The 26633-nt window shown below is 37.4% G+C and overlaps 1 protein-coding gene across 1 annotated transcript in view; it reads right to left on the bottom strand.

The window, feature by feature from the left end:
* Positions 1 to 26633, bottom strand: part of PREX1 (phosphatidylinositol-3,4,5-trisphosphate dependent Rac exchange factor 1) — a 631853-nt gene that overhangs the window by 223938 nt on the left and 381282 nt on the right. Inside the window, exon 13 of the mRNA XM_053690087.1 lies at positions 19370 to 19419. Within this exon, the coding sequence (XP_053546062.1) occupies positions 19370 to 19419 (50 nt within the window). The remainder of the gene's footprint in view (positions 1 to 19369; positions 19420 to 26633) is intronic.

Below are 26633 nucleotides of genomic sequence, written 5' to 3'. Positions count from 1 at the left end.
CCAAGCCTGCTTTTACTTGTAAGGTCTGAATGGCGTTTCCAATCTTATCGCAATGAATACTTTCAAGTGTCAAAACAATAAAAGAGATAATGAATACACCAAGATAAATCTTGAGACTGAATAACACATTAGAAATAATCTGTATTACAGAAAGAATCTTTCAAAAAGGAATTCACTATAGTAACAAAAAAGTATGTGGATACCATTCCCAGAATATTTTTAAAGGGACAGCCTACAATATAATTTGTATTGTTTTAAAAGATAGTTAATCCCTTTAGTACCCATTCCCCAGTTTTGCATAACCAGCATGGTTATATTTGTATACTTTTTACCTCTGTAATTACCTTGTATCTAAGAATCTTCTGACAGCCCCCTAATCACATGACTTTTTATTTATTATCTATTGACTTGCATTTTAGCCAATTAGTGCTGTGTCGAGCTGACTCTTAAATAACTCCTGGGCGTAAACACAATGTTATCTATATGGCCCACATGAACTACCAGTCTCCTATTGTGAAAAACAAATAAAAAACATATGATTAAGAGGTTGTCTGTAGTGGCTTAGAAACAGGCAGAATTTTACAGGTTTAAATGTTATAAAGTATACTAATATAACAATGTTGGTTGTGCAAAGCTGGGGAATGGGAAGTAAAGGCGTTATCTATCTTTTAAACAATAACAATTTTAGTGTAGACTGTCCCTTTAATCTGACTAATAAGACTGCAGGCATGAAACCTTTTTGGAAGAATATTTTGGATTAAATGCAAAAGGTTTATGCTTAAGGCAGCAGAATTTATGGGGGTGTCAAATTTGGTAGTGTGTGTATATACAGCATGACACCGTACCAATTTCTTCATACACAAAGTATATCTATTTATTTTTACAGTGGCTTGTGGGTATTAATTAGCTCACTATGCAGCTTACAACAAGTTGATATTGTTGTCAAGGTAGCCATGGGTAAATACTATTCTTGATGAGGGATCAGTATTCAATGCTTCATGGGTGGCTGACAAGGAGGTAGTACTTCTCCTTATGTGGCTGTCAATGGAATAAATATTTATGGTGTCTGTCAGGAAGGAGTTGGTATCTATCAGCTCAAACGTAAGCAATATATATTATATCAGATTGATTTGGGGGATTAGTAGATTTCTATGTGCAGAGGGCAGCATGAAATGCCATTGCACTCCATAGTTATAAACTGGTATTCTGTTCTACAGAATTTTTTTTTCAATAAAACATACGAAAAAAGGCACATTTGTGTTCAATAATTTGGACCATCTGAATCAAAATTAATAGAGAGTAAAAGATTACACAAGGTGAGAATATTAATTATAACTGAGATTGTGAACAGTCACATATAGAGCAACCATTACAGATACATAATAGTCACAAAATTATATTTACTGCTTGCATGTATTAAAAGGACATTAAAGTAAACATTGAACTTTCATGGTTCAGATACAGTATGCAATTTTAAAGGGACAGTCTACACCAGAATTGTTATTGTTTTAAAAGATACATAATCCCTTTATTACCCATTTCCCAGTTTTGCATAACCAACACAGTTATAATAATATACTTTTAACCTCTGTGATTATCTTGTATCTAAGCCTCTGCAAACTGCCCCTTTTTTTAGTTATTTTGACAGACTTGCAGTCTAGCCAATCAGTGCCTGCTCCCAGATAACTTCACGTGCAGGAGCACAGTGTTATCTATATGAAATATGTGAACTAACACCCTCTAGTGGTGAAAAACTGTTAAAATGCAATCTGAAAGAGGTGGGCTTCAAGGTCTAAGAAATTAGCATATGAACCTCCTAGGTTAAGCTTTCAACTAAGAATACCAAGAGAACAATGCAAAATTGGTGATAAAAGTAAATTGGAAAATTGTTTAAAATGACATGCTCTATCTGAATCATGAAAGTTTATTTTGGACTAGACTGTCCCTTTAAGAGACTTCAATTTACTTTGTTCTCTTGGTATAATTTATTGAAAAACATACCTAGGAGGAGCAATGTATTACTAGGAGCTAGCTGGGATTGGTGGTTACACACATATCCCTCTTTTCATTCGCTTTTCAGACGTCTTCATGACTTAAACTATGTGCTAAATTCCTTTGCTCAAGTTAAAACACATGATTATATGCAAGCAATAGTGCACTAATAAATGCTCAAACATATTATAGTATTTTTTTGTGGTCTTATTTTCCTTTAATATTTAGGGTTCTATATTAGAGTAAAAGGGGTTAGACTATATTCTAATACTGTATACGAATATCTGAAAGAATAGAAAACTATTTAAAACATTCATTTATTGTGCCATTGATAAATGTTTTTTTTTTTTTTTGTTGTTTTTTTGTTTTTTAAAGGCATGAATTGTCACTAACTAGCAAATTTTGGTTTTCCGTAGAAACATTTTTGCAGTACACTTGTATTAGTAAATGTTTCTAGTAACAAATAAGAGTAATAGATTTTAATATGCATGAGCATATAAATAATACACATCATAATATGTGTATCAATAATACATATATACTGTAAACATTTTAGTAAACATGTCTGCTCAGGTAGTGCGCCCTTCTGTGTATCAAGTGTGCCTGTGCCATTCAGTTTTTGTAAACTCTCCCTTTAAAACTACATTTTCCACAAGTACCGCCCACGTCTATTGCCTTTACAATGTAGAATACCTAATATTATATTGATGCACCCACAAAAAAAATCATTAAATACAATATATATATATATATATATATATATATATATATATATATATATATATATATATATATATATATATAATACACCACCAACAACAATATTTCAAAAGTACTGTACAAGCAGACTGTGGTGTCATTTAAGGTGATTAAGTGATTTACAGACCCCTAAATGTTTATGATTTAGCATATCATGACTAGAGTTTGTCACTGCACAAGGTGTGGCTTGAAACAATTCGCCAATATACTGGCATGCAAAGGTTACCCAAGCTGGTGTCCATGTTTACTCCTGAAAAGCGTTCTCTGTTATTTATCAATGCACCTAGAAGTCAAAAAATTCTTCCTGGCACTGAACCAACTATGGTATTTCAAGCAACTATTACAGTTCAACTTAGTTCAAACACTGCAATTTGACAGAAAACAGAATGCTACAGTTATGTAGTTCTACTGCCATTGGCGACCTATCAAAATAAATTATAATTTGTCTTTCTGTAGTTCAAGTATCCTCCAACATTCTGGTATTAAATGAGTTCTCCAAATTCATCAACCTTTTAACACCCACGTGCATGTTTGCTTCCTGTATACTAAATTCCTCCGCTAAATACCTCTCTAAAGCACGCATTATAACATTTTGGAAATTAAAATACACAATTAAACAGAAAACTGAATCCAACCCATAAATCCTTTACAATGTTTTGCTCATGGGGAAAAAATAAAATTGAAATTTTACTTCATTGAAAAATGTTTGACGAGAGAATATTTATGTAAAAATATTGTACCTTCAATGTTCTGAGCAGTGTTTGGTTATGAAGAAGATTGTGGGACAGATTCTCTAAAGCTCTCTGGCCTGGTGAAATTCCATAAATTGCCTTGTCAGTGTTCCCTCAGGGATTGTTGTAAAGGCAATTTTTACCATGGGAACTGTGTATCTCATTAAAGGGACAGTCTAGTCAAAAATAAACTTTCATGATTCAGATAGGGCATGCAATTTTAAACAACTTTGCAATTTACTTTTATCACAAGTTTTGCTTTGTTATCTTGGTATTCTTTGTTGAAAGCTAAACCTAGATAGGCTCATATGATAATTTCTTAACCCTTGAAGGCCACCTCTCATCCGAATCCATTTTGACAGTTTTTCACAACTAGAGGGAATTACTTCATGTGTGCCATATAGATAACATTGTGCTCACGAATGTTGAGTTACCTAGGTGTCAGCACTGATTGGCTAAAATGAAAATCTGTCAAAAGAACTGAAATAAGGGGGCAGTCTGCAGAGGCTTAGATACAAGGTAATCACAGAGGTAAAAAACATAATTTATGCTTACCTGATAAATTCCTTTCTTCTGTAGTGTGATCAGTCCACGGGTCATCATTACTTGTGGGATATTAACTGCTCCCCTACAGGAAGTGCAAGAGGATTCACCCAGCAGAGTTGCTATATAGCTCCTCCCCTCTACGTCACCTCCAGTCATTCGACCAAGGACCAACGAGAAAGGAGAAGCCAAGGGTGTAGTGGTGACTGGAGTATAATTTAAAAAATATTTACCTGCCTTAAAAAACAGGGCGGGCCGTGGACTGATCACACTACAGAAGAAAGGAATTTATCAGGTAAGCATAAATTATGTTTTCTTCTGTTAAGTGTGATCAGTCCACGGGTCATCATTACTTGTGGGATACCAATACCAAAGCAAAAGTACACGGATGACGGGAGGGATAGGCAGGCTCTTTATACAGAAGGAACCACTGCCTGAAGAACCTTTCTCCCAAAAATAGCCTCCGAGGAAGCAAAAGTGTCAAATTTGTAAAATTTGGAAAAAGTATGAAGCGAAGACCAAGTTGCAGCCTTGCAAATCTGTTCAACAGAGGCCTCATTCTTAAAGGCCCAAGTGGAAGCCACAGCTCTAGTGGAATGAGCTGTAATTCTTTCAGGAGGCTGCTGTCCAGCAGTCTCATAAGCTAAACGAATTATGCTACGAAGCCAAAAAGAGAGAGAGGTAGCAGAAGCTTTTTGACCTCTTCTCTGACCAGAGTAAACGACAAACAGGGAAGACGTTTGTCGAAAATCTTTAGTTGCCTGTAAATAAAATTTAAGGGCACGAACTACATCCAGATTGTGCAAAAGACGTTCCTTCCTCGAAGAAGGATTTGGGCACAAGGATGGAACAACAATCTCCTGATTGATATTCCTGTTAGTGACTACCTTAGGTAAGAACCCAGGTTTAGTACGCAGAACTACCTTATCCGAGTGAAAAATCAAATAAGGAGAATCACAATGTAAGGCTGATAACTCAGAGACTCTTCGAGCCGAGGAAATAGCCATTAAAAATAGAACTTTCCAAGATAACAACTTTATATCAATGGAATGAAGGGGTTCAAACGGAACACCCTGTAAAACGTTAAGAACAAGGTTTAAACTCCATGGTGGAGCCACAGCTTTAAACACAGGTTTAATCCTGGCCAAAGCCTGACAAAAAGCCTGAACGTCTGGAACTTCTGACAGACGCTTGTGTAACAGAATGGACAGAGCTGAGATCTGTCCCTTTAAGGAACTAGCGGATAACCCCTTTTCTAAACCTTCTTGTAGAAAAGACAATATCCTAGGAATCCTAACCTTACTCCAAGAGTAACCTTTGGATTCGCACCAATATAGGTATTTACGCCATATTTTATGGTAAATCTTTCTGGTAACAGGCTTCCTAGCCTGTATTAAAGTATCAATAACTGACTCAGAAAAACCACGCTTTGATAAGATCAAGCGTTCAATTTCCAAGCAGTCAGCTTCAGAGAAGTTAGATTTTGATGTTTGAAAGGACCCTGAATCAGAAGGTCCTGTCTCAGAGGTAACGACCAAGGTGGACAGAATGACATGTCCACCAGATCTGTATACCAAGTCCTGCGTGGCCATGCAGGCGCTATTAGAATCACTGATGCTTTCTCCTGTTTGATTCTGGCAATCAATCGAGGAAGCATCGGGAAAGGTGGAAACACATAAGCCATCCTGAAGGTCCATGGTGCTGTCAAGGCATCTATCAGGACCGCTCCCGGATCCCTGGATCTGGACCCGTAGCGCGGAAGCTTGGCGTTCTGTCGAGACGCCATGAGATCTATCTCTGGTTTGCCCCAACGTCGAAGTATTTGGGCAAAGACCTCCGGATGAAGTTCCCACTCCCCCGGATGAAAAGTCTGACGACTTAAGAAATCCGCCTCCCAGTTCTCCACTCCCGGGATGTGGATTGCAGACAGGTGGCAAGAGTTGTTAACTGGGGCCAAGCCAGAAGAGCATTGAGGACTGCTCTCAATTCCAGAATGTTTATTGGAAGAAGACTCTCCTCCTGATTCCATAGTCCCTGAGTCTTCAGAGAATTCCAGACAGCGCCCCAACCTAGTAGGCTGGCGTCTGTTGTTACAATTGACCAGTCTGGCCTGCTGAATGGCATTCCCCTGGACAGATGTGGCCGATAAAGCCACCATAGAAGAGAATTTCTGGTCTCTTGATTCAGATTTAGAGTGGAATGAAGGACACGGCATGCATTTTGAAGTTTTGTTAACCTGTCCTCTGTCAGGTAAATCTTCATTTCTACAGAATCTATCAGAGTCCCCAGGAAGGGAACTCTTGTGAGTGGAAAGAGAGAACTTTTCTCTTCGTTCACTTTCCATCCATGCGACCTTAGAAATGCCAGTACTATCTCTGTATGAGATTTGGCAGTTTGAAAGCTTGAAGCTTGTATCAGTATGTCGTCTAAGTACGGAGCTACTGAAATTCCTCGCGGTCTTAGTACCGCCAGAAGAGTGCCCAGAACCTTTGTGAAGATTCTTGGAGCCGTAGCCAGTCCGAATGGAAGAGCTACAAACTGGTAATGCCTGTCTAAAAAGGCAAACCTTAGATACCGGTAATGACTTTTGTGAATTGGTATGTGAAGGTAAGCATCCTTTAAATCCACTGTGGTCATGTACTGACCCTCTTGGATCATGGACAAAATTGTTCGAATAGTTTCCATCTTGAACGATGGAACTCTTAGGAATTTGTTTAGGATCTTTAAATCCAAGATTGGCCTGAAGGTTCCCTCTTTTTTGGGAACTACAAACAGATTTGAGTAAAACCCTTGTCCTTGTTCCAACCGCGGAACTGGATGGATCACTCCCATTAATAAAAGATCTTGTACGCAGCGTAGAAACGCTTCCTTCTTTGTTAGGTTTGTTGACAACCTTGACAGATGAAATCTCCCTCTTGGGGGAGAGGATTTGAAGTCCAGAAGGTATCCCTGAGATATGATCTCTAACGCCCAGGGATCCTGAACATCTCTTGCCCAAGCCTGGGCGAAGAGGGAAAGTCTGCCCCCCACTAGATCCGGTCCCGGATCGGGGGCCCTCAATTCATGCTGTCTTAGGGGCAGCAGCAGGTTTTCTGGCCTGTTTGCCCCTGTTCCAGGACTGGTTAGGTTTCCAGCCTTGTCTGTAGCGAGCAACAGCTCCTTCCTGTTTTGGTGCAGAGGAAGTTGATGCTGCTCCTGCTTTGAAATTACGAAAGGAACGAAAATTGGACTGTCTAGCCTTGGCTTTGGCCTTGTCCTGAGGCAGGGCATGACCTTTACCTCCTGTAATGTCAGCAATAATCTCTTTCAAGCCGGGCCCGAATAAGGTCTGCCCTTTGAAAGGAATATTAAGCAATTTAGATTTAGACGTAACATCAGCTGACCAGGATTTCAGCCACAGAGCTCTGCGTGCCTGAATGGCGAATCCTGAATTTTTAGCCGCAAGTTTAGTTAAATGTACTACGGCATCTGAAATAAATGAATTAGCTAACTTAAGGAATTTAAGTTTGTGTGTGATGTCATCTAGTGTGGATGATTGAAGTGTCTCTTCCAGAGAGTCAAACCAAAATACTGCTGCAGCCGTGACAGGCGCAATACATGCAAGAGGTTGCAATATAAACCCTTGTTGAACAAACATTTTCTTAAGGTAACCCTCTAATTTTTTATCCATTGGATCTGAAAAAGCACAGCTATCCTCCACTGGGATAGTGGTACGCTTAGCTAAAGTAGAAACTGCTCCCTCCACCTTAGGGACCATTTGCCATAAGTCCCGTGTGGCGGCGTCTATTGGAAACATTTTTCTGAATATAGGAGGGGGTGAGAAAGGCACACCGGGTCTATCCCACTCCTTAGTAACAATGTCAGTAAGTCTCTTAGGTATAGGAAAAACGTCAGTACTCGTCGGTACCGCAAAATATTTATCCAACCTACACATTTTTTCTGGGATTGCAACTGTGTTACAATCATTCAGAGCCGCTAATACCTCCCCTAGTAACACACGGAGGTTCTCAAGCTTAAATTTAAAATTTGAAATGTCTGAGTCCAGTTTATTTGGATCAGAACCGTCACCCACAGAATGAAGCTCTCCGTCTTCACGTTCTGCAAACTGTGACGCAGTATCAGACATGGCCCTTGCATTATCAGCGCACTCTGTTCTCATCCCAGAGTGATCACGTTTACCTCTTAGTTCTGGTAGTTTAGCCAAAACTTCAGTCATAACAGTAGCCATATCTTGTAATGTGATTTGTAATGGCCGCCCAGATACACTCGGCGCTACAATATCACGCACCTCCTGAGCGGGAGATGCAGGTACTGACACGTGAGGCGAGTTAGTCGGCATAACTCTCCCCTCGTTGTTTGGTGAAATATGTTCAATTTGTACAGATTGACTGTTTTTTAAAGTAGCATCAATACATTTAGTACATAAATTTCTATTGGGCTCCACTTTGGCATTAACACATATAGCACAGAGATATTCCTCTGAATCAGACATGTTTAACACACTAGCAAATAAACAGCAACTTGGAAATACTTTTCAAAGTAATTTACAAATAATATGAAAACGAACTGTGCCTTTAAGAAGCACAGAAAAATATTATAACAGATAAAATAATTAAGTTATAGCATCAATCTTTGTCAGAATATACAGTTTTAGCAAAGGATTGTTCCCCTCAGCAAATGATAACTAACCCAGGCAGCAGAAAAAAATACACAAATAAACGTTTTTTATATCACAGTCAATACAATCAGCACAGCTCTGCTGTAATGATTACTTCCCTCAAAAAAGGCTTTGGAGATCCCTGAACTCTGTAGAGATGAACCGGATCATGCAGGAAGAAAATGAACCTCTGACTGAGTTTTTCTGATGCTTAGAAAAAGCGCCAAAAATCGCCCCTCCCCCACACACATAACAGTGAGAGGGATCAGTGAACTGCTCTAATTTAAATCAAAACTATTGCCAAGTGGAAAAATAGTGCCCAAAACATTTTTTCACCCAGTACCTCAGAGAAAAAAACGTTTTTACATGCCAGCAAAAAAACGTTTTACCTCAATAATTAATTGTCATTTAAAACCTATTGCAAGTCCCTGCAAAATAGGTTAAGTCTATGTATACAGTTTAAAAGCCAGAGAAGTACCATTTCCCAGAAAACTGAAGTGTAAAATATACATACATGACAGCCTGATATCAGCTACATCTACTGCATTCAAGGCTGAGTTTACATTATAACGGTATGGCAGGATTTTCTCATCAATTCCATGTCAGAAAATAATAAACTGCTACATACCTCTTTGCAGATTAATCTGCCTGCTGTCCCCTGATCTGAAGTTTACCTCTCCTCAGATGGCCGAGAAACAGCAATATGATCTTAACTACTCCGGCTAAAATCATAGAAAAACTCAGGTAGATTCTTCTTCAAATTCTACCAGAGAAGGAATAACACACTCCGGTGCTATTATAAAATAACAAACTTTTGATTGAAGATATAAAAACTAAATATATCACCATAGTCCTCTCACACATCCTATCTAGTCGTTGGGTGCAAGAGAATGACTGGGGGTGACGTAGAGGGGAGGAGCTATATAGCAACTCTGCTGGGTGAATCCTCTTGCACTTCCTGTAGGGGAGCAGTTAATATCCCACAAGTAATGATGACCCGTGGACTGATCACACTTAACAGAAGAAAGTGTATTAATATAACAGTGTTGGTTATGTACAACTAGGGAATGGGTAATAAAGGGATTATTTATCTTTTTAAACAATAAAAAGTCTAGTGTAGACTGTCCCTTTAAGGGGTGTTCACTAATAAGCTTTATGTGAATGAGAGATACTTACTTTACTAGAGAATGCTTAGTAAAAAAAGCTGATGATTTCTCTCCTTGCTGGCGAGTTTTTTGAGAATAGTGCCCTATGTCTATATTATGGCTGCCGGTCACAACTATTATAAATCTCAGTTTTCAGGTACTTATGCCTTGGGAATGACAAATCAAACTTGAAAAATATTTAATCTTTAATTCTAAATAAGTGGCATATTGCAAGAATTTATAGGGGAGGATTCTAAAGAAAAATAGTTTTGTTAAGATTAGTTTGCAATGCATCTAATATTTTGCTTTAGAAACATTGCAAAATCATTTAGAAAGGCTTTATAGATATATTCTTCACTCTTCATTTCTTTAATGCATGATTTGACTCAGATGATTTAAGAAGGTATTCAAATGGTAATATATTCAAATCAGCACTGACCTCATCTAAGTGACAATAAATTGTGCATGTTCACATTAAAAAAACTTTTAACAAAATGTAATATATTACGTTGTATGCTTTATTCATTAATATGAAAATAATCATTAATACATTTAAAAGCATGGTCACTATTTCAAAATAGTATATTCTCTGTTAATTAAATATTTAACATTCCATTTTAAAAGACAATCTTTCTAGGATTTTCATGAAAACAAAAAGTTGTATCTAAGTACTGAAAGATTAATGGATGGTTGAAAATAGTTTATGGGTGGGTCACAGTCGTGCTTATATGTGTTTGTGTATGCATGTGTTATGAGTTCCTCACAATGTATAATCTACAAAAGCTTAATATTATTTGAATGGGCAGTAAAGTCAACATTAAACTTCCATGATTCAGATAGAGCAGACATCCTCAAGCTTGGCCCTCCAGAGGTTTTGGAACTTCATTTCCCATGATGCTTATCCAGTTGATATGCTGGCTAAGCGTCATGGGAAATGTAGTTCCAAAACCTCTGGAGGGCCAAGTTTGAGGATGTATGAGATAGAGCATGCAAATTTAAACAATTTTCCAAATTACTTCTGTTATCAAATTTTCTTTGTTCTCTCAATATCTTTCATTGAAAAGTAAAACTAGGTAGGCTCATAAGAGCTCAGGAGTTTGCACGTCTTTAGTACTCTATGGCAGCATTGTTTTGCAACATTATTTGTAGATTTATTATACAATGTTGCAAAACACTGCTGCCATAGAGTACTAAAGAAACGTGCACACTCCTGAGATCTTATGAGCCTACCTAGTTTTACTCTTCAATAAATCATACCAAGAGGGGCAGACGCTTCCGGGAGGCGGCCATGATGGTCGCTTATTTTAGAGGCTGAAGAGTCAAGTCTATATTTCTGCTGCATATAGCCAGACTGTGGTGTCAAATACGATCATATGTGACATATTTCAAAGCTACAGACTATGCTGAGCAATCTGATCTGGTTTGTGACACTAACTTCAGTCCTAAAGTGTCAGAATGAGGAGGTACGCAGTAGCGGCCCAGGAAAAGGGCCAGACCTTGGCAATTTTTTGAAGATGCAGCCTGCAATCTACTGAAAGCAAATTATCGGAACTTGTCCCGTATAATCGCTAATAGCTTCGGCATACGATCACAACTCAATGTAGGGGATGAGGACGAATGGCTGCTTATATTGCCCCTGATCGAGCAAACAACAACTGAGACACCTAAACCCACAGCTGAAAACCCTGCGGCCGACCCAGTCGGCTTCCAAAGCGTGCACCCCCCAGAGGATCCAAACATCCACTTTCACCGCAGAGGCCAACACCAAGCTTAGACCCAGGGCTGACAAAGGCATTAGTCCTGGAAGATTATGTCTTCCATCTAAAGGACGTTCTACACTGGCAAAAGTACTCCGGCCTGGAAATAACATGCCGAGAGATGGATCAGCAAGACGTGAGTTACCCAGTCCTAAATTATTCCAACAGAGACAACGGCTGGCCCTTAGAGCTGTCTCTATCGAGACTTAATCAGTCAATTGTAATGGTGGATCGACAAACTAACCCTACCCCTAACATGCCTTATAATTCATGGGAGCCTGATAATCTTCCTAAAATTAGCTACCGACATATAGGGAGATTGGAAGCTGCAACCAGGAGTATCACCGAAGACAAGCTGCATCCGGTCTATGGAAGCCAGAATTGGGCAAAGAAAACTATCACTAAAGCAGAGTTCCAGGAGTGGGCCAATTCCTTATTTAAAGACAAATATTCTTGTTCTCTTGGTATCCATTGTTGAAAAGCATATGTACATATCATTCGCAGCAGCAATGCACTACTAGGAGCTAATTGGTGGTTGGCCGCAACACACATTTGTCTCTTGTCATTTGCTCACCAGATGTGTTCAGCTAGGTCCCAGTAGTGCACTGCTGCTTTGGAACTGACCTCTAAATGACAGAGTGACATGCAAGGTCTAGGAGGGGGACTTTAGAATCTGGGGGGGCGCATTTTGGAATTTTGCCCTGGGAGCCAGATTCTCTAGAAATGGCCCTGTTTCTGAGATATGTTCAAGCCACTTGTTTGTGGAAGGGACACTTGAAGACCTCCAGTTCCGGGCTATCAGGGTTTTGGCAGAGTTTAGGGTATATTGAAATTGTTTAAGGTGGAGTATGCAAGGGTGTTTAGGGGGAAGATTAAGTAGTGCAATTGCAGGTTTTAACTGAAAAACAGAATTTAATATTTAATTTAATATATATATATTTCCAGTATGGTCGGATTTTGTGACAACTCCACCAGATATGATAAATGTATCCTCTATCCTCACCCATGATATTCTTTGTTGAAGAGATACCTAGGTAGGCATCTGTAGAACAACATGGCAGGAAATAGTGCTGCCATTTAGTGCTCTTGCAAATGGATAACATTCTAGCAAAACTGCTACCATATAGTGCTCCATAAATGGGCCTGCTTCTAAGCTTACATTTCTGCTTTTCAACAAAAGATACTAAGAGAGCAAAGGAAAATTGATAATAGAAGTAAATTAGGAAGTTGTTTAAAATTGTGTGCTCTATCTGAATCATGAAAGAAAAACTCTGGGCGTCATATCCCTTTAAAATTTATATATATATATATATATATATATATATATATATATATATATATATATATATATATATATATATATATATATATATATATATATATATATATATATACACATACATATACACAAACTTTAGAAAGAAAGAACACTCCACAGTAGCCCATCACTAAAAATGTCTACACTTTAATACAGAAGAAGTACCTCTGTATTAAAATGTATGGCACAGGCAAGCAAAGGGTTAGCTGTAAATATGCAGACAACTTGAATATAAAATCCACTTTGTAGTTAGACTGAAAAGTTTGCATGCAAGCACCAATTTGTTTTCAAAAATGATCTTTAACATAATTTGAAAAATATGTCATGAAATAATCTAATTTCCCCCAAGTGTTACACAGATTGAAGAATTCCCATAGCTCTTTCTTACTTTGATGGAAACACTTCGGAGTGCTTTAATTTAAAAGAACACATTGCTGGCCAATATCAACGATATGAAGAATTATTTTACCTTTCAAATATTACATTAAAGGGATATTTTATGTAAAAAAAAAAAAATCAGAATGTGTCATTTTTCTAATTAGTGAGCATAAGGAACTATGGGGTTGACCACTTCAGATATTGATAGAGCGGTTTGTACAGTGTGTCCATTTTTATTCTCAATTGATTGGATACAGCTTCTATGATCTACAATAAAAAAAATGCACAGAAATGTTTGTTTGTTTGTTTGTTTTTTTGTCTTGTTTTCTTCAATAATTTTTTGGCCGCCTTTTTGGAATAAAAAAAAAAATTATCTGGAAATTAAAAAAACAACTTTTTTTGTGTAGACATGGTCTAGACAAATTGCGTTTTCAAAATTAAAGTACAGTCACTTAAAATTTCAAAAAGGCTTTTAATGATGTTTTGGTTGTGATTTATGTTTTCTCGCATTTCAAGTTGTTTGTGTTTGCTGTCCAAGACACCATGGGGCCCATTTATCAAAGGGCTTGCGGACCTGATCCGACACTGCGGATCAGGTCCGCAAGACCTCGCTAAATGCGGAGAGCAATACGCTCTCCGCATTTAACATTGCACCAGCAGCTCACAAGAGCTGCTGGTGCAACGCCGCCCCCTGCTGACTCGCGGCCAATCGGCCGCCAGCAGGGAGGTGTCAATCAACCCGATCGTATTCGATCGGGTTGATTTCCGGCGATTTCTGTCCGCCTGCTCAGAGCAGGCGGACAGGTTATGGAGCAGCGGTCTTTAGATTGCTGCTTCATAACTTGTGTTTCTGGCGAGTCTGAAGACGGAATACGGAGCTTGATAAATGGGCCTGCATGTACTTGACCAATTAATACAATATGTAAATTGCAGGAACATCCACTAGTGAAGAACTATACAAGAAAGACCATAACTTCATAAGTTCGTCCAGTATGAAAAGTGATAGTCCAGAAAATCTGTTGTAAAGTATTGAGATATTGGATTGTAATCACCTCGAACAAGATGTTATATATAGGGCCTTTTTTAAGTGAACAAATAATGAGTTTTCCGATACGAACAACTGAAAATGGCTGATTTCGATATGGTTGAATTCCAAAAGTGCTTATTGGTGTCTGAAAACCTGGCGATATTTATTGAAACCTGGATTTTGACTGGCATTATGAATTTAATACCAGCAAAGAGTCCTAAGCAAAACAAAGCCGATGTCTGGCAGGGTAATGAAACAGCCGGTTCTGATAGGCTGACCAGCCGTATCCTGCTCATAAGATGCAAAACTTACAGCTCTAAATCAGGACTTTGCCTGAGTTTAAGCTCTTTGCCAGAGTTAAGCACATAGTTAAATCGTTTTACTACCTTGAATATTAAAAGTATTTAGAGGAACAAAGACTGATGGCTTTGTAAACTTAAGTACAAAAAAAACCACAAACCTCTGCTTAGAGCTCCATTTAGGAAGCTGCAGAGAGCCCTTCCAGCTGCGAGGGCTGCCTCAATCCAAAAGAGGGCAAGGTGACAGGTTCCTTGTCTTGGAACATTGTTCTTTTGTGGTTTAATAAATGTAGGGACTTAGTCTTGAATGCACTGTAATGCGATTATGTGCCACATAAATTAACTTAAATGCACAGTCTACACTAAAATTATTATTGTTTAAAAAGATAGATAACGCCTTTACTTCCAATTTCTCAGCTTTGCACAACTAACATTGTTATATTAATATACTTTATAACATTTAAACCTGTCTGCCTGTTTCTAAGCCACTAAAGACAGCCTCTTATCACATGCTTTTTTATTTGCTTTTCCCAACAGGAGACTGCTCGTTCATGTGGGCCATACAGATAACATTGTGTTCACGCACAGGGAGTTATATAAGAGTTAGCACAACACAGTACTAAATGCAACTCAATAGATTGGAAATAGTCAAGGTCATGTGATCAGGGGGCTGTCAGAAGGTTCTTAGATATAAGGTAATCACAGAGGTAAAACGTATATTAATATAACTGTGTTGGTTATGCAAAGCTGGGGAATGGGTAATAAATGGATTATCTATCTTTTAAAACAAAAAAAATGATATTGTAGACTGTCCCTTTAATAATCATCTTGAACTCCTGTGAAATTTCTACAACTTCTGAAGCTTTAAAAAGCAAACAATCAGTCTTTTCTCTGAAAATCTGAAAATCCTGAACTCAAATGTCAGTCCTGGCATAAAGCTAAAAAAACGACTGTTTAGCAAAATGGCCTTCAAAAGAGAATGCCAGAAAAAATAAATATTAAGGAAGTAAGACTTCTAATATTTATATGTACTTAATATTATAACATCATGTGTCAGTGTGATTCAATAATTCAATATTAGGCAATTAAGGACATTTAATGTTTCCTTCATGTCAATAATCAAAATAAGTTCATAGATAAAATGTTGACAAGTGTATATTATTTCTTGCCCTCAGAATGCACATATGTACATTTGTACAAATAGGAGGTTTTATTCATATGCTGTTTTGAGGAAGTAGAGCCTGCTATTCATATTTATTTCTATAATCTGCTTTGGAGTATTCCCAAGATAATTGTGTCCTTAATTATGCAAATTATGATTGATAAAGTGTCAACTCTAAGGATCCTTTTAGCATGACAAAGGCCTGGCCTTTTGGAGTGAGAGCATCTGCCATAAAACCTGTGGAACAGAGGCCACGTCTCATGGCAATAAAATCTGGTGATCCTTCGCCCCCCTCATCTGCCTCATGTCTCGCATTAGTGCATGGACATTTCACGCTTGTATTATAGGCGAACATTAAATTGTAACAAAATGTCATATCAAACATCAAAGGCAAGCGATAGGGCTGCACTGCACATTGCAGCTGTGATGTTCACATTTACATGGAAATATTACTGTCAGGAAATTAGCATTTGTTCTAAACTGATTTAAAAGAAGAATGTTCTTCCTGTCTTTATGGCTGACAGTAATATCAGCAGACATTATCAAAGCACTTTCCAGTTCTGCTCTGAAGTAAAAAGACCACCAAGTTGTTATGCAACTAAAATATGGAAGCCATTTGTTAAGGATCTGCAATAAGGGCCTTCATTTCCTCACGTTATATGTGAAATCTAAAGTAAAAGTGCCACATTATTAAAATGGTTTATATTAAACTTTCATGGTTCCAATACAACATACACTTTAAGAAAATATTATAAAATTTACTTCATTCTCTTCTTGTATTTTGTTGAAAAACATACCTAGGTAGGCTCAGGAGCAGCAATGCACTACTGGAATTTATTTGGTGATTGGTGGCTATGCACATATGCCTCTTGTCATTGGCTCATCAGTTGTAATGCATTGCTGTTCTGGAGCTGACTTTAACTATGTGTTTCCATATGTTTTGATCACAATCTTTGGTTGTTTTTGGCAGATTACGATTTCTGATCAGCCATTATTGTCAGTGTGTTTTTCCAGTGATCACAATCCTAAAATACTTCTGCTGTTAATACCCCAGAAGCTCCCAGAAACAATACAAAATCATTATCTATGTCATGAAACTCCAAATTTCCTTATTCACAAACCAAATGTGCAGAATTAACATTTTTTGTTGGTTTAATCGATTACATCACAGGTAGAAGGGTCTGAATGTTGACTGATTCCTTTTAAATAGTGTTTATGCTGTGTAGTGATTCTTCGGGATTATTGGTAAAGTGGACAAATGTGTTTGGTCATATTTTTGTCTAAAAATTGCTTATTATTTTTTTTAACTTTAATTGACTGAGTTGGTAGTGTTTGTTGATGTTGCTTCCTAATGGCATCCAATAATTTCAGACTGTTACATTCTAAAACTTATTAAGTTAAAAAAATGATGTCTTAGGTTTCTCAAGTACTTTTAGCTGTGGAACTGGGTAAGTGAAAAACGACTTTATAATTGGGTTGTTTACGATTGAGAACAAAAAAACAAGACTCGTTCTATTAAGAAAATTAGCATTTTTACTGATATGATAATAAATAAAGTGCTGCAGATAAAGTAGGAAATGGCTGATTGCAATTGTTAACTTGCCAATAATGATCAAACAATAGATTGTGATCAGCCGCATAGTTACACGTAAACATTATTGCAATAATAAAGTACTCTAATACATTGAATAGTTTTTCATTGGCACCTTTATATCTCTCTTTAGGGGGCATAACACTTGAAAATGATCTTAACATGAAACCCAACCTTTTATTTCATGATTCAGATAGAGCATACAATTTTACACAACTTTCCAATTTAGTTCTATTATCAGATTTTCTACATACTTGTGGTATCTTTTGTTGATGAGCAGCAATCCACTACACAGAATTAAATCAATTTTGCTGAACACATTGGGTGAGCCAATTAGAAGGAGCATATAAGTAGGCCACCAATCAGCAGCTACCACCTTGGTATGGTTTTCAACAAAGGATACCAAGAGAATGAAGAAATTGAATTATAGAAGTAAAATTTGGAAAGTTGTTTAAAATCAATACTTTATCTCAATTATGAAACATATTTTTTTTTGTTTCATATCCCTTTAAAGGAACACTGAACCCAAATTGTTTCTTTTGTGATTCAGATAGATCATGCAATTTTAATCAACTTTCTAATTTACTCCTATTATCAAATTTTCTTCATTCTCTTGGTATCTCTGAAAAGCAAGAATGTAAGTTTAGATGCCGGCTCATTTTGGTGAATGACCTAGGTTGTTCTTGCTGATTGGTGGATAAATTCACCCACCAATAAACAAGTGATGTCCAGTGTCTTGAACCAAAAATTGTCTGGCTCCTTTTAGCTTAGATGACTTCTTTTTCAAATAAAGATAGCAAGAGAACAAATAAAAATATATAATAGGAGTAAATTAGAAAGTTGCTTAAAATTATATGCTCTATCTAAATCATGAAAGAAAAAAAAACTTGGGTTTAGTGTCCCTTTAAGTATATATATTTATTTATTTGTTTGTTTTTTGTGGCCAAATAGGGACAGATATGAGCACCTACAGCAATCAAGGTATCTTTGAGGGTGCAGGTACACTTGTTTTATTTTTTAAAAAAAAATGACATTTTAAAATACACTTTACATATGTAGCAAAGAAAATTACTTTTATGCCTGTTTAAGAAGGAGATTAAACATCTCTTGCTGTGTGTAAAAATTGTGCTTTATCCCACTCTCCATAGAAAAGACAAATATCAATTTCTGTAACCTGTAAATGATGCAAATCAAATAGCTGGTTTGGCCAATTTGCAGCCATTTTAAAACTCAGGTTACAGATCTCAGCCTCTCTATAAGAATGTGATACAAAACACAATATTTAAAGAAAAGCAAGAATTGCTAAATATCCAGTTTAAGGAATAATAAATATGTACAGTAGATGTTATGTTATAACACAAAGCAGTACAATTGCACATACTGAAGCACTACAAGCACATGCACTGTAAGCAATATGGAAATTAAAGGGATACTAAACCCAATTTTTTTCTTTCATGATTCAGACGGAGAATGCAAAATGTAGCCACCAATCAGCAAGCGCTATACAGTGTGCTGAACAAAAAATGGGCTGTCTCCTAAGCTTAGATTCCTGCTTTTTCAAATAAAGATAGCAAGAGAATGAAGAAAACTTGATAATAGGAGCAAATTAGAAAGTTGCTTAAAATTGCATGCTCTATCTGAATCATGAAGGAAAACAATTGGGTTTAGTGTCCCTTTAATTATTGCATTTCTGGACACTTGCTCCGTGCCCCTTTAAAACAAAAAAAAGACTATAGAATAACAATAATTATTACTACAAATGCAAGTAAATATACGTCATCACAGCTCAACAAAATATTTCTCTAAAAAGAAAACATTTTACCATCTTTTAAATGTAACATATACATTATGTACTTGTCTCTCAGTCGTAAAATGTTATTACTAAGTAGTGATTGCGCCTCAAAGCATTTTAATTTCCATTCTAGAAACCTGTTTTAACCTGATGTAAGAGAAGAGTTTATATGTGTTATTAAGAAACTCCTCATTATGGGAGCTTAGCGTAAAACTTACTTGACCACTGGAGTCAGCAGGCTGTGCAGTCTGCAGTAAAGTCTCACGCCCTATAAAATACAAGGACATTATATGAAGTCATTCAGCATATTCACAGGTCTAACATTTTTAGATGTATTTTACAGCAAAATGCAACAAAATATATAATGATTGTATATTGAAATAATGTTTCACTTGCAATAATATAACATGTTATACGTTGTTGAAATGTCAAGTGTAATGGTTCTTTAAAGGAACACACAACCCCATGTAATTGCAAGATATTAGTCTTGTTTTGCGATAGAGTAACAAAACAACACTAAAAACATTTTCAAAACAAATTAACACCTCATTTACTGTAATTGCTTTTGAATAGCCAAACTCCACCTACTACTTGCCTTATTCATAGGAGCCAATCCGGACTTGTAAATAAAATATACAAGACTAGTCATGGTCATTATTTTAGCAATCACTGCATTGGTTTGCTGTTAATGATAACTTCTGCTGAGGCTATTTATCGATTGATATGTAGAAGGTCTGCAGTGTGCATTCTAGTTGGAAAACCCACATTTAAATTACATGAAATGGGAGGTTAAAAATGAATGTATATTGCAAAGTTCTTTTAAAACACATAATTAAACATTTTATGTGATTCTTTACTTTCTATATGTACATATTTTTAATCTTATATTCTCCTATGTAAATTCCACAACTTACTTTGTAACATATTATGTAAAAAAGATAAATCAACTTTCTATTTATGAAAGTCATTAGCGGAGGTGTAGAAATTGATGTGCACGTTTCAGGATATAAAAAAAAACTGCAGCACTATTTGAGACATTGCTGCAAATAACAGTGGTATAAAAGCATTGCTGTGTACAACCCATGCAGCAAAATACATAAAGTATTTAGTACAGCATATGACTCTATGTTCACTCTAGTCTTTTATGCTAAGAAATATCAATGGTTTATGCACATTATGCCCACTGGCTTCAGGGTTCCCTGGCAACGTAGTATATTTTGAGATTTGAAATCTGATATACATTTTTCTGACTGGTATAAAGCATATAGATAAGCATGTGTGTGTATTACATTGCTATAAATATTTTAATAATATTTAGCAATTGTAGCTCATGCAACACATGATAATTTATTGTCTCTGACACACAAACAGTTTAAAGATAAAGAGGCAGGCAGACATAAGGGATATAATGGCAAGGTACAGTATGAAACATGTTCAGGTATTGACAGATTAACAAGGCTTTACTGAGCAAGTCTGCTGATTTATTGTGCTTACACAAGTGATCCAGGCCATTGGTCAGCAAACCATGACAAGCTATAATATACTGTGATATATCACCCAGTCCTCACCACTAAATCTTCCTAAGGTAGCCAGAGATAGTGTCATGGTTCCTTTGTGAAAGGTCACATCTGTACTTTATATTGAAGTACATTTTATAAATGTGGGCAAGGAAAACTAATCAAATCAATGGTACCTCTCAAATCCATTTAGCTTTAAAGCTGGTGAAAGAGCAATCGTTTTCATTATGCTACTGACAAAAAAAACTAAATATTTGCATTACAAGTCCTGAATACAACATTTGCATTTTTCTTAATCCACTAGATGGATACAGCAAAATGTACTGCTATTCAATAAAGCAGCAAAATAGAATACAACTATGAGAATAAAATGGTATAAAAATAAATGGCAGCTTTTAATTAAAAGGATACCTAACTGTAATTTGTTGTCCTTTTAATGAATACCCAATGAATTGTTATACCAGCTGCAGCATATTAAATGTAATGCAATTGCTCCTTAAAGGAACAGTAAAAGTAATTTTTATGCTACAATTGTGCAGCATGTGCACAATTACAGGTAGCCCTCAGTTTACGCCGGGGTTAGGTTCCAGAAGGAATGGTTGTAAATCGAAACCATTGTAAATTGAAACCCAGTTTATAATGTAAGTCAATGGGAAGTGAGGGAGATAGGTTCCAGGACCCTCTCAAAAATTGTCATAAGTAACACCTAATACATTATTTTTAAAGCTTTGAAATGAAGACTTTAAATGCTAAACAGCATTATAAACCTAATAAAATAATCACACAACACAGACTTCACTTGCATTTTTCTGCAAACAGTTCTTTCTATGCATTCCAATCTGGACTGATTTATAGACAGGAAGATCTTGTTCCTTTGAAATCTGCCCGGTAGCTCAGGTCTGGTTAAGCTGATTAATTTCAGCTTACTTGGCTTTGCTGCAACACAAGCGGACAGCTCCACCTACTGGCTATTTTAATAAATGCACTGCTTCTCAATGTTTTTCAATAGCAGTCACATGACTGGAAAAAAAGGTTGTTATTCTGAAACGGTGTAAATTGAACCGTTGTAAAACGAGGGCCATCTGTAGTTACTTTGTTGCTTTCCTCACCTTATTAAAAAGGTGATTATGCCATTCCTTTCACTGTAGCGTGCTTACATGCTGGATAAAGCTGTGGGCTGCAGTGAATGGTCTGACCAAGTGGGTTGTGATAGAAGAACAACAATGTGACAAGTTTTACAGAAGAAGAAAAAAAGTCAAACCAAGAAGTAGGACTTTAGGGACATCAGAAAATAAGTTTGCAGATCATCAACACAAATAAAGTTTTATTTCTTATAAGACAAGGAGATCAGTAAAGTAAATCATTTTGCACATGCTGCCCAATTGTAGTATAAATACTTTTTTTTATTTCATGATTCAGATAGAGAATACAAATGTAAACAACTTTCTAATGTACTTCTATTATCTAATTTGTTTCATTCTCTTAGTATGATTTGTTGAAGGAGCAGCAATACACTACTGGTTTCAAACTGAACCCATGGGTGAGCCAATCACAATCAGTGTGTGTGTATATATATATATATATATATATATATATATATATATATATGCAGCCTCCAATCAGCAGCTAGAACCTAGGTTCTTTGCTGCTCCTTAGCTTGCAACGATAAACCTTTTAGCGAAGGATAACAAGAGAAGGAAGCAAATGAAACAATAAAAGTGAATTGGAAAGTTGTTTAAAATTAAATTCTTTATCTGAATCATGAAAGAAAATTTTGGGTTTCATGTCCCTTTAAGTATTGCCCTTTTGTATAGTGAGAGTGATAAGACAGGGAGGCTTTCTGCAGGCTCAGTCCATTTGAATAGTCTTCCTTTAATATTCAATGTAATATTTCAAATACCTCAAAGCAGTTTCATTTTGAAACACACTTAAAGGGACAGTAAATAGACATTCATGATTTAGACAGATCATACAATTTTAAACAACTTTCTAATTTACTTCTAGTATTTAATTAGCATCCTTCTCTTGCTATCCTTTGCTGAAAGGTTTATCTATGTAAGCTCAAGAGCAGCAAAGAACCTGGGTCCTAGCTGTTGATTGGTGGCTTCATATATATATATATATACAGACTGTCATTGGCTCACCCATGTGTTCAGTTAGAAACCAGTAGTGCATTGCCGCTCCTTCAACAAAAGATACCAAGCGAATTAAGCAAATTTGATAATAGAAGTAAACTGGAAAGTTGCTCAAAATTGTATGTTCTACCTAAATCATGAAAGAAAATTTTTGGGTTTCATATCCCTTTAAAGGGAGATGAAACACACATTTTTTTCTTTAGCCAAAAATCAGCAAGTGCTACCCAGGGTGCTGAACCAAAAATGAGCAGGCTTCTAAGCTTACATTCCTACTTTTAAAATAAAGATACAAAGAGAAGGAATAAAAATTGGTAATAGGAGTAAATTAGAAAGTTGCTTAAAATTGCATTCTCTATCTGAATCATGAATGAAAAAAATTGGGTTTCATATCCCTTTAAAGGGCCTGGAGAAGTCAGCAGGGTGCATTTCAAGTTCTGAGTATTAGAAATTGCTTAATTTTCAAAGCTAAAATTACATGATATATATAAGAAAGCCAAAGTGAGCACTCCCTTTCAATCAAAGTGAAATTTATTCCATATTGTTGTGTGTTCAACAATATGGAATAGATTTCACTTTGATTGAAGGCGAGTGCTCTCTTTGGCTTTCTTATTTATACATTGTGGGAAGCACCCTAAGTTTATTGAGTATAGCGAGTGCTGGACATTTTTGCATAAATATATATATATATATATATATATATATATATATATATATATATATATATATATATATATATATATATATATATAACATAATTTATGCTTACCTGATAAATACCTTTCTCCTGTAGTGTAGTCAGTCCACGGGTCATCATTACTTATGGGATATTAACTCCTCCCCAACAGGAAGTGCAAGAGGATCACCCAAGCAGAGCTGCTATATAGCTCCTCCCCTCTACGTCACACCCATTCATCATTCGACCAGGAACCAAACGAGAAAGGAGAAACTATAGGGTGCAGTGGTGACTGGAGTATAATTAAAAAATTTAGACCTGCCTTAAAAAACAGGGCGGGCCGTGGACTGACTACACTACAGGAGAAAGGAATTTATCAGGTAAGCATAAATTATGTTTTCTCCTGTTAAGTGTAGTCAGTCCACGGGTCATCATTACTTATGGGATACCAATACCAAAGCTAAGTACACGGATGACGGGAGGGACAGGCAGGATCTCTATACGGAAGGAACCACTGCCTGAAGAACCTTTCTCCCAAAAACAGCCTCCGAAGGAGCAAAAGTGTCAAATTTGGAAAATTTGGAAAAAGTATGAAGAGAAGACCAAGTTGCAGCCTTGCAAATCTGTTCAACAGAGGCCTCGTTCTTAAAGGCCCAAGTGGAAGCCACAGCTCTAGTAGAATGAGCTGTAATCCTTTCAGGAGGTTGCTGTCCAGCAGTCTCATAGGCTAAACGTATTATGCTACGAAGCCAAAAGGATAGAGAGGTAGCAGATGCTTTTTGACCTCTCCTCTGTCCAGAATAAACGACAAACAGGGAAGAAGTTTGTCGAAAATCTTTAGTTGCCTGTAAATAAAATTTCAGGGCACGGACTACATCTAGATTGTGCAGAAGTCGTTCCTTCTTTGAGGAAGGGTTAGGACACAATGATGGAACAACAATCTCTTGATTGATATTCTTGTTAGTGACTACCTTAGGTAAGAACCCAGGTTTAGTACGCAGAACTACCTTATCTGAATGAAAAATCAGATACGGAGAATCACAATGTAAGGCTGATAATTCAGAGACTCTACGAGCCGAGGAAATAGCCATTAAAAACAGAACTTTCCAAGATAACAGCTTAATATCAATGGAGTGAAGGGGTTCAAACGGAACACCCTGTAAAACGTTAAGAACTAAGTTTAAGCTCCACGGCGGAGCAACAGATTTAAACACAGGCTTAATCCTGGCCAAAGCCTGACAAAAAGCCTGAACGTCTGGAACTTCTGACAGACGCTTGTGTAAAAGGATGGACAGAGCTGAGATCTGTCCCTTTAACGAACTAGTAGATAAACCCTTTTCTAAACCTTCTTGTAGAAAGGACAATATCCTAGGAATCCTAACCTTACTCCATGAGTAACCCTTGGATTCGCACCAGTGTAAATATTTACGCCATATCTTATGGTAAATTTTCCTGGTAACAGGTTTCCTAGCCTGTATTAAGGTATCAATTACTGGCTCTGAAAATCCACGCTTTGATAAAATTAAGCGTTCAATTTCCATGCAGTCAGCTTCAGAGAAATTAGGTTTTGATGTTTGAAAGGACCCTGAATTAGAAGGTCCTGTCTCAGAGGCAGAGACCAAGGTGGACAGGATGACATGTCCACTAGATCTGCATACCAGGTCCTGCGTGGCCACGCAGGCGCTATTAGGATCACTGATGCTTTCTCCTGTTTGATCCTTGCAATCAAACGAGGAAGCATCGGGAATGGTGGAAACACATAAGCCATCCTGAAGGTCCAAGGTGCTGTCAAGGCATCTATCAGGACCGCTCCCGGGTCCCTGGACCTGGACCCGTAACGAGGAAGCTTGGCGTTCTGGTGAGACGCCATGAGATCCATATCTGGTTTGCCCCAACGTCGAAGTATTTGGGCAAAGACCTCCGGATGAAGTTCCCACTCCCCCGGATGAAAAGTCTGGCGACTTAGGAAATCCGCCTCCCAGTTGTCCACTCCTGGGATGTGGATCGCTGACAGGTGGCAAGAGTGAGACTCTGCCCAGCGAATTATCTTTGATACTTCCATCATCGCTAGGGAACTTCTTGTCCCTCCCTGATGGTTGATGTAAGCCACAGTCGTGATGTTGTCCGACTGAAACCTGATAAACCTCAGAGTTGCTAACTGAGGCCAAGCCAGTAGGGCATTGAGAACTGCTCTCAATTCCAGAATGTTTATTGGAAGGAGACTCTCCTCTTGAGTCCATGATCCCTGAGCCTTCAGGGAATTCCAGACAGCGCCCCAACCTAGAAGGCTGGCGTCTGTAGTTACAATTGTCCAGTCTGGTCTGCTGAAGGGCATCCCCCTGGACAGATGCGGCCGAGAAAGCCACCATAGAAGAGAATCTCTGGTCTCCTGATCCAGATTCAGCGTAGGGGACAAATCTGAGTAATCCCCATTCCACTGACTTAGCATGCACAATTGCAGCGGTCTGAGGTGCAGGCGTGCAAAAGGAACTATGTCCATTGCCGCTACCATTAGGCCGATTACCTCCATGCATTGAGCCACTGACAGGTGTTGAATGGAATGAAGGACACGGCAAGCATTTAGAAGCTTTGTTAACCTGTCCTCTGTCAGGTAAATTTTCATTTCTACAGAATCTATAAGAGTCCCCAAGAAGGGAACTCTTGTGAGTGGTAAGAGAGAACTCTTCTCCTCGTTCACTTTCCACCCATGCGACCTTAGAAAAGCCAGTACTAACTCTGTATGAGACTTGGCAGTTTGAAAGCTTGACGCTTGTATCAGAATGTCGTCTAGGTACGGAGCTACCGAAATTCCTCGCGGTCTTAGTACCGCCAGAAGAGAGCCCAGAACCTTTGTAAAGATTCTTGGAGCCGTAGCCAACCCGAAGGGAAGAGCTACAAACTGGTAATGCCTGTCTAGGAAGGCAAACCTTAGATACCGGTAATGTTCTCTGTGAATCGGTATGTGAAGGTAAGCATCCTTTAAATCCACTGTGGTCATGTACTGACCTCTTTGGATCATGGGTAAGATTGTCCGAATAGTTTCCATCTTGAACGATGGAACTCTTAGGAATTTGTTTAGGATCTTTAAATCCAATATTGGTCTGAAGGTTCCCTCTTTTTTGGGAACCACAAACAGATTTGAGTAAAACCCTTGTCC

The sequence above is a fragment of the Bombina bombina genome, chromosome 1 (genome assembly GCF_027579735.1).
Source record: "Bombina bombina isolate aBomBom1 chromosome 1, aBomBom1.pri, whole genome shotgun sequence".
Classification (NCBI taxonomy): Eukaryota; Metazoa; Chordata; class Amphibia; order Anura; family Bombinatoridae; genus Bombina; species Bombina bombina.
This window is presented reverse-complemented; position numbering and strand designations above follow the sequence as displayed.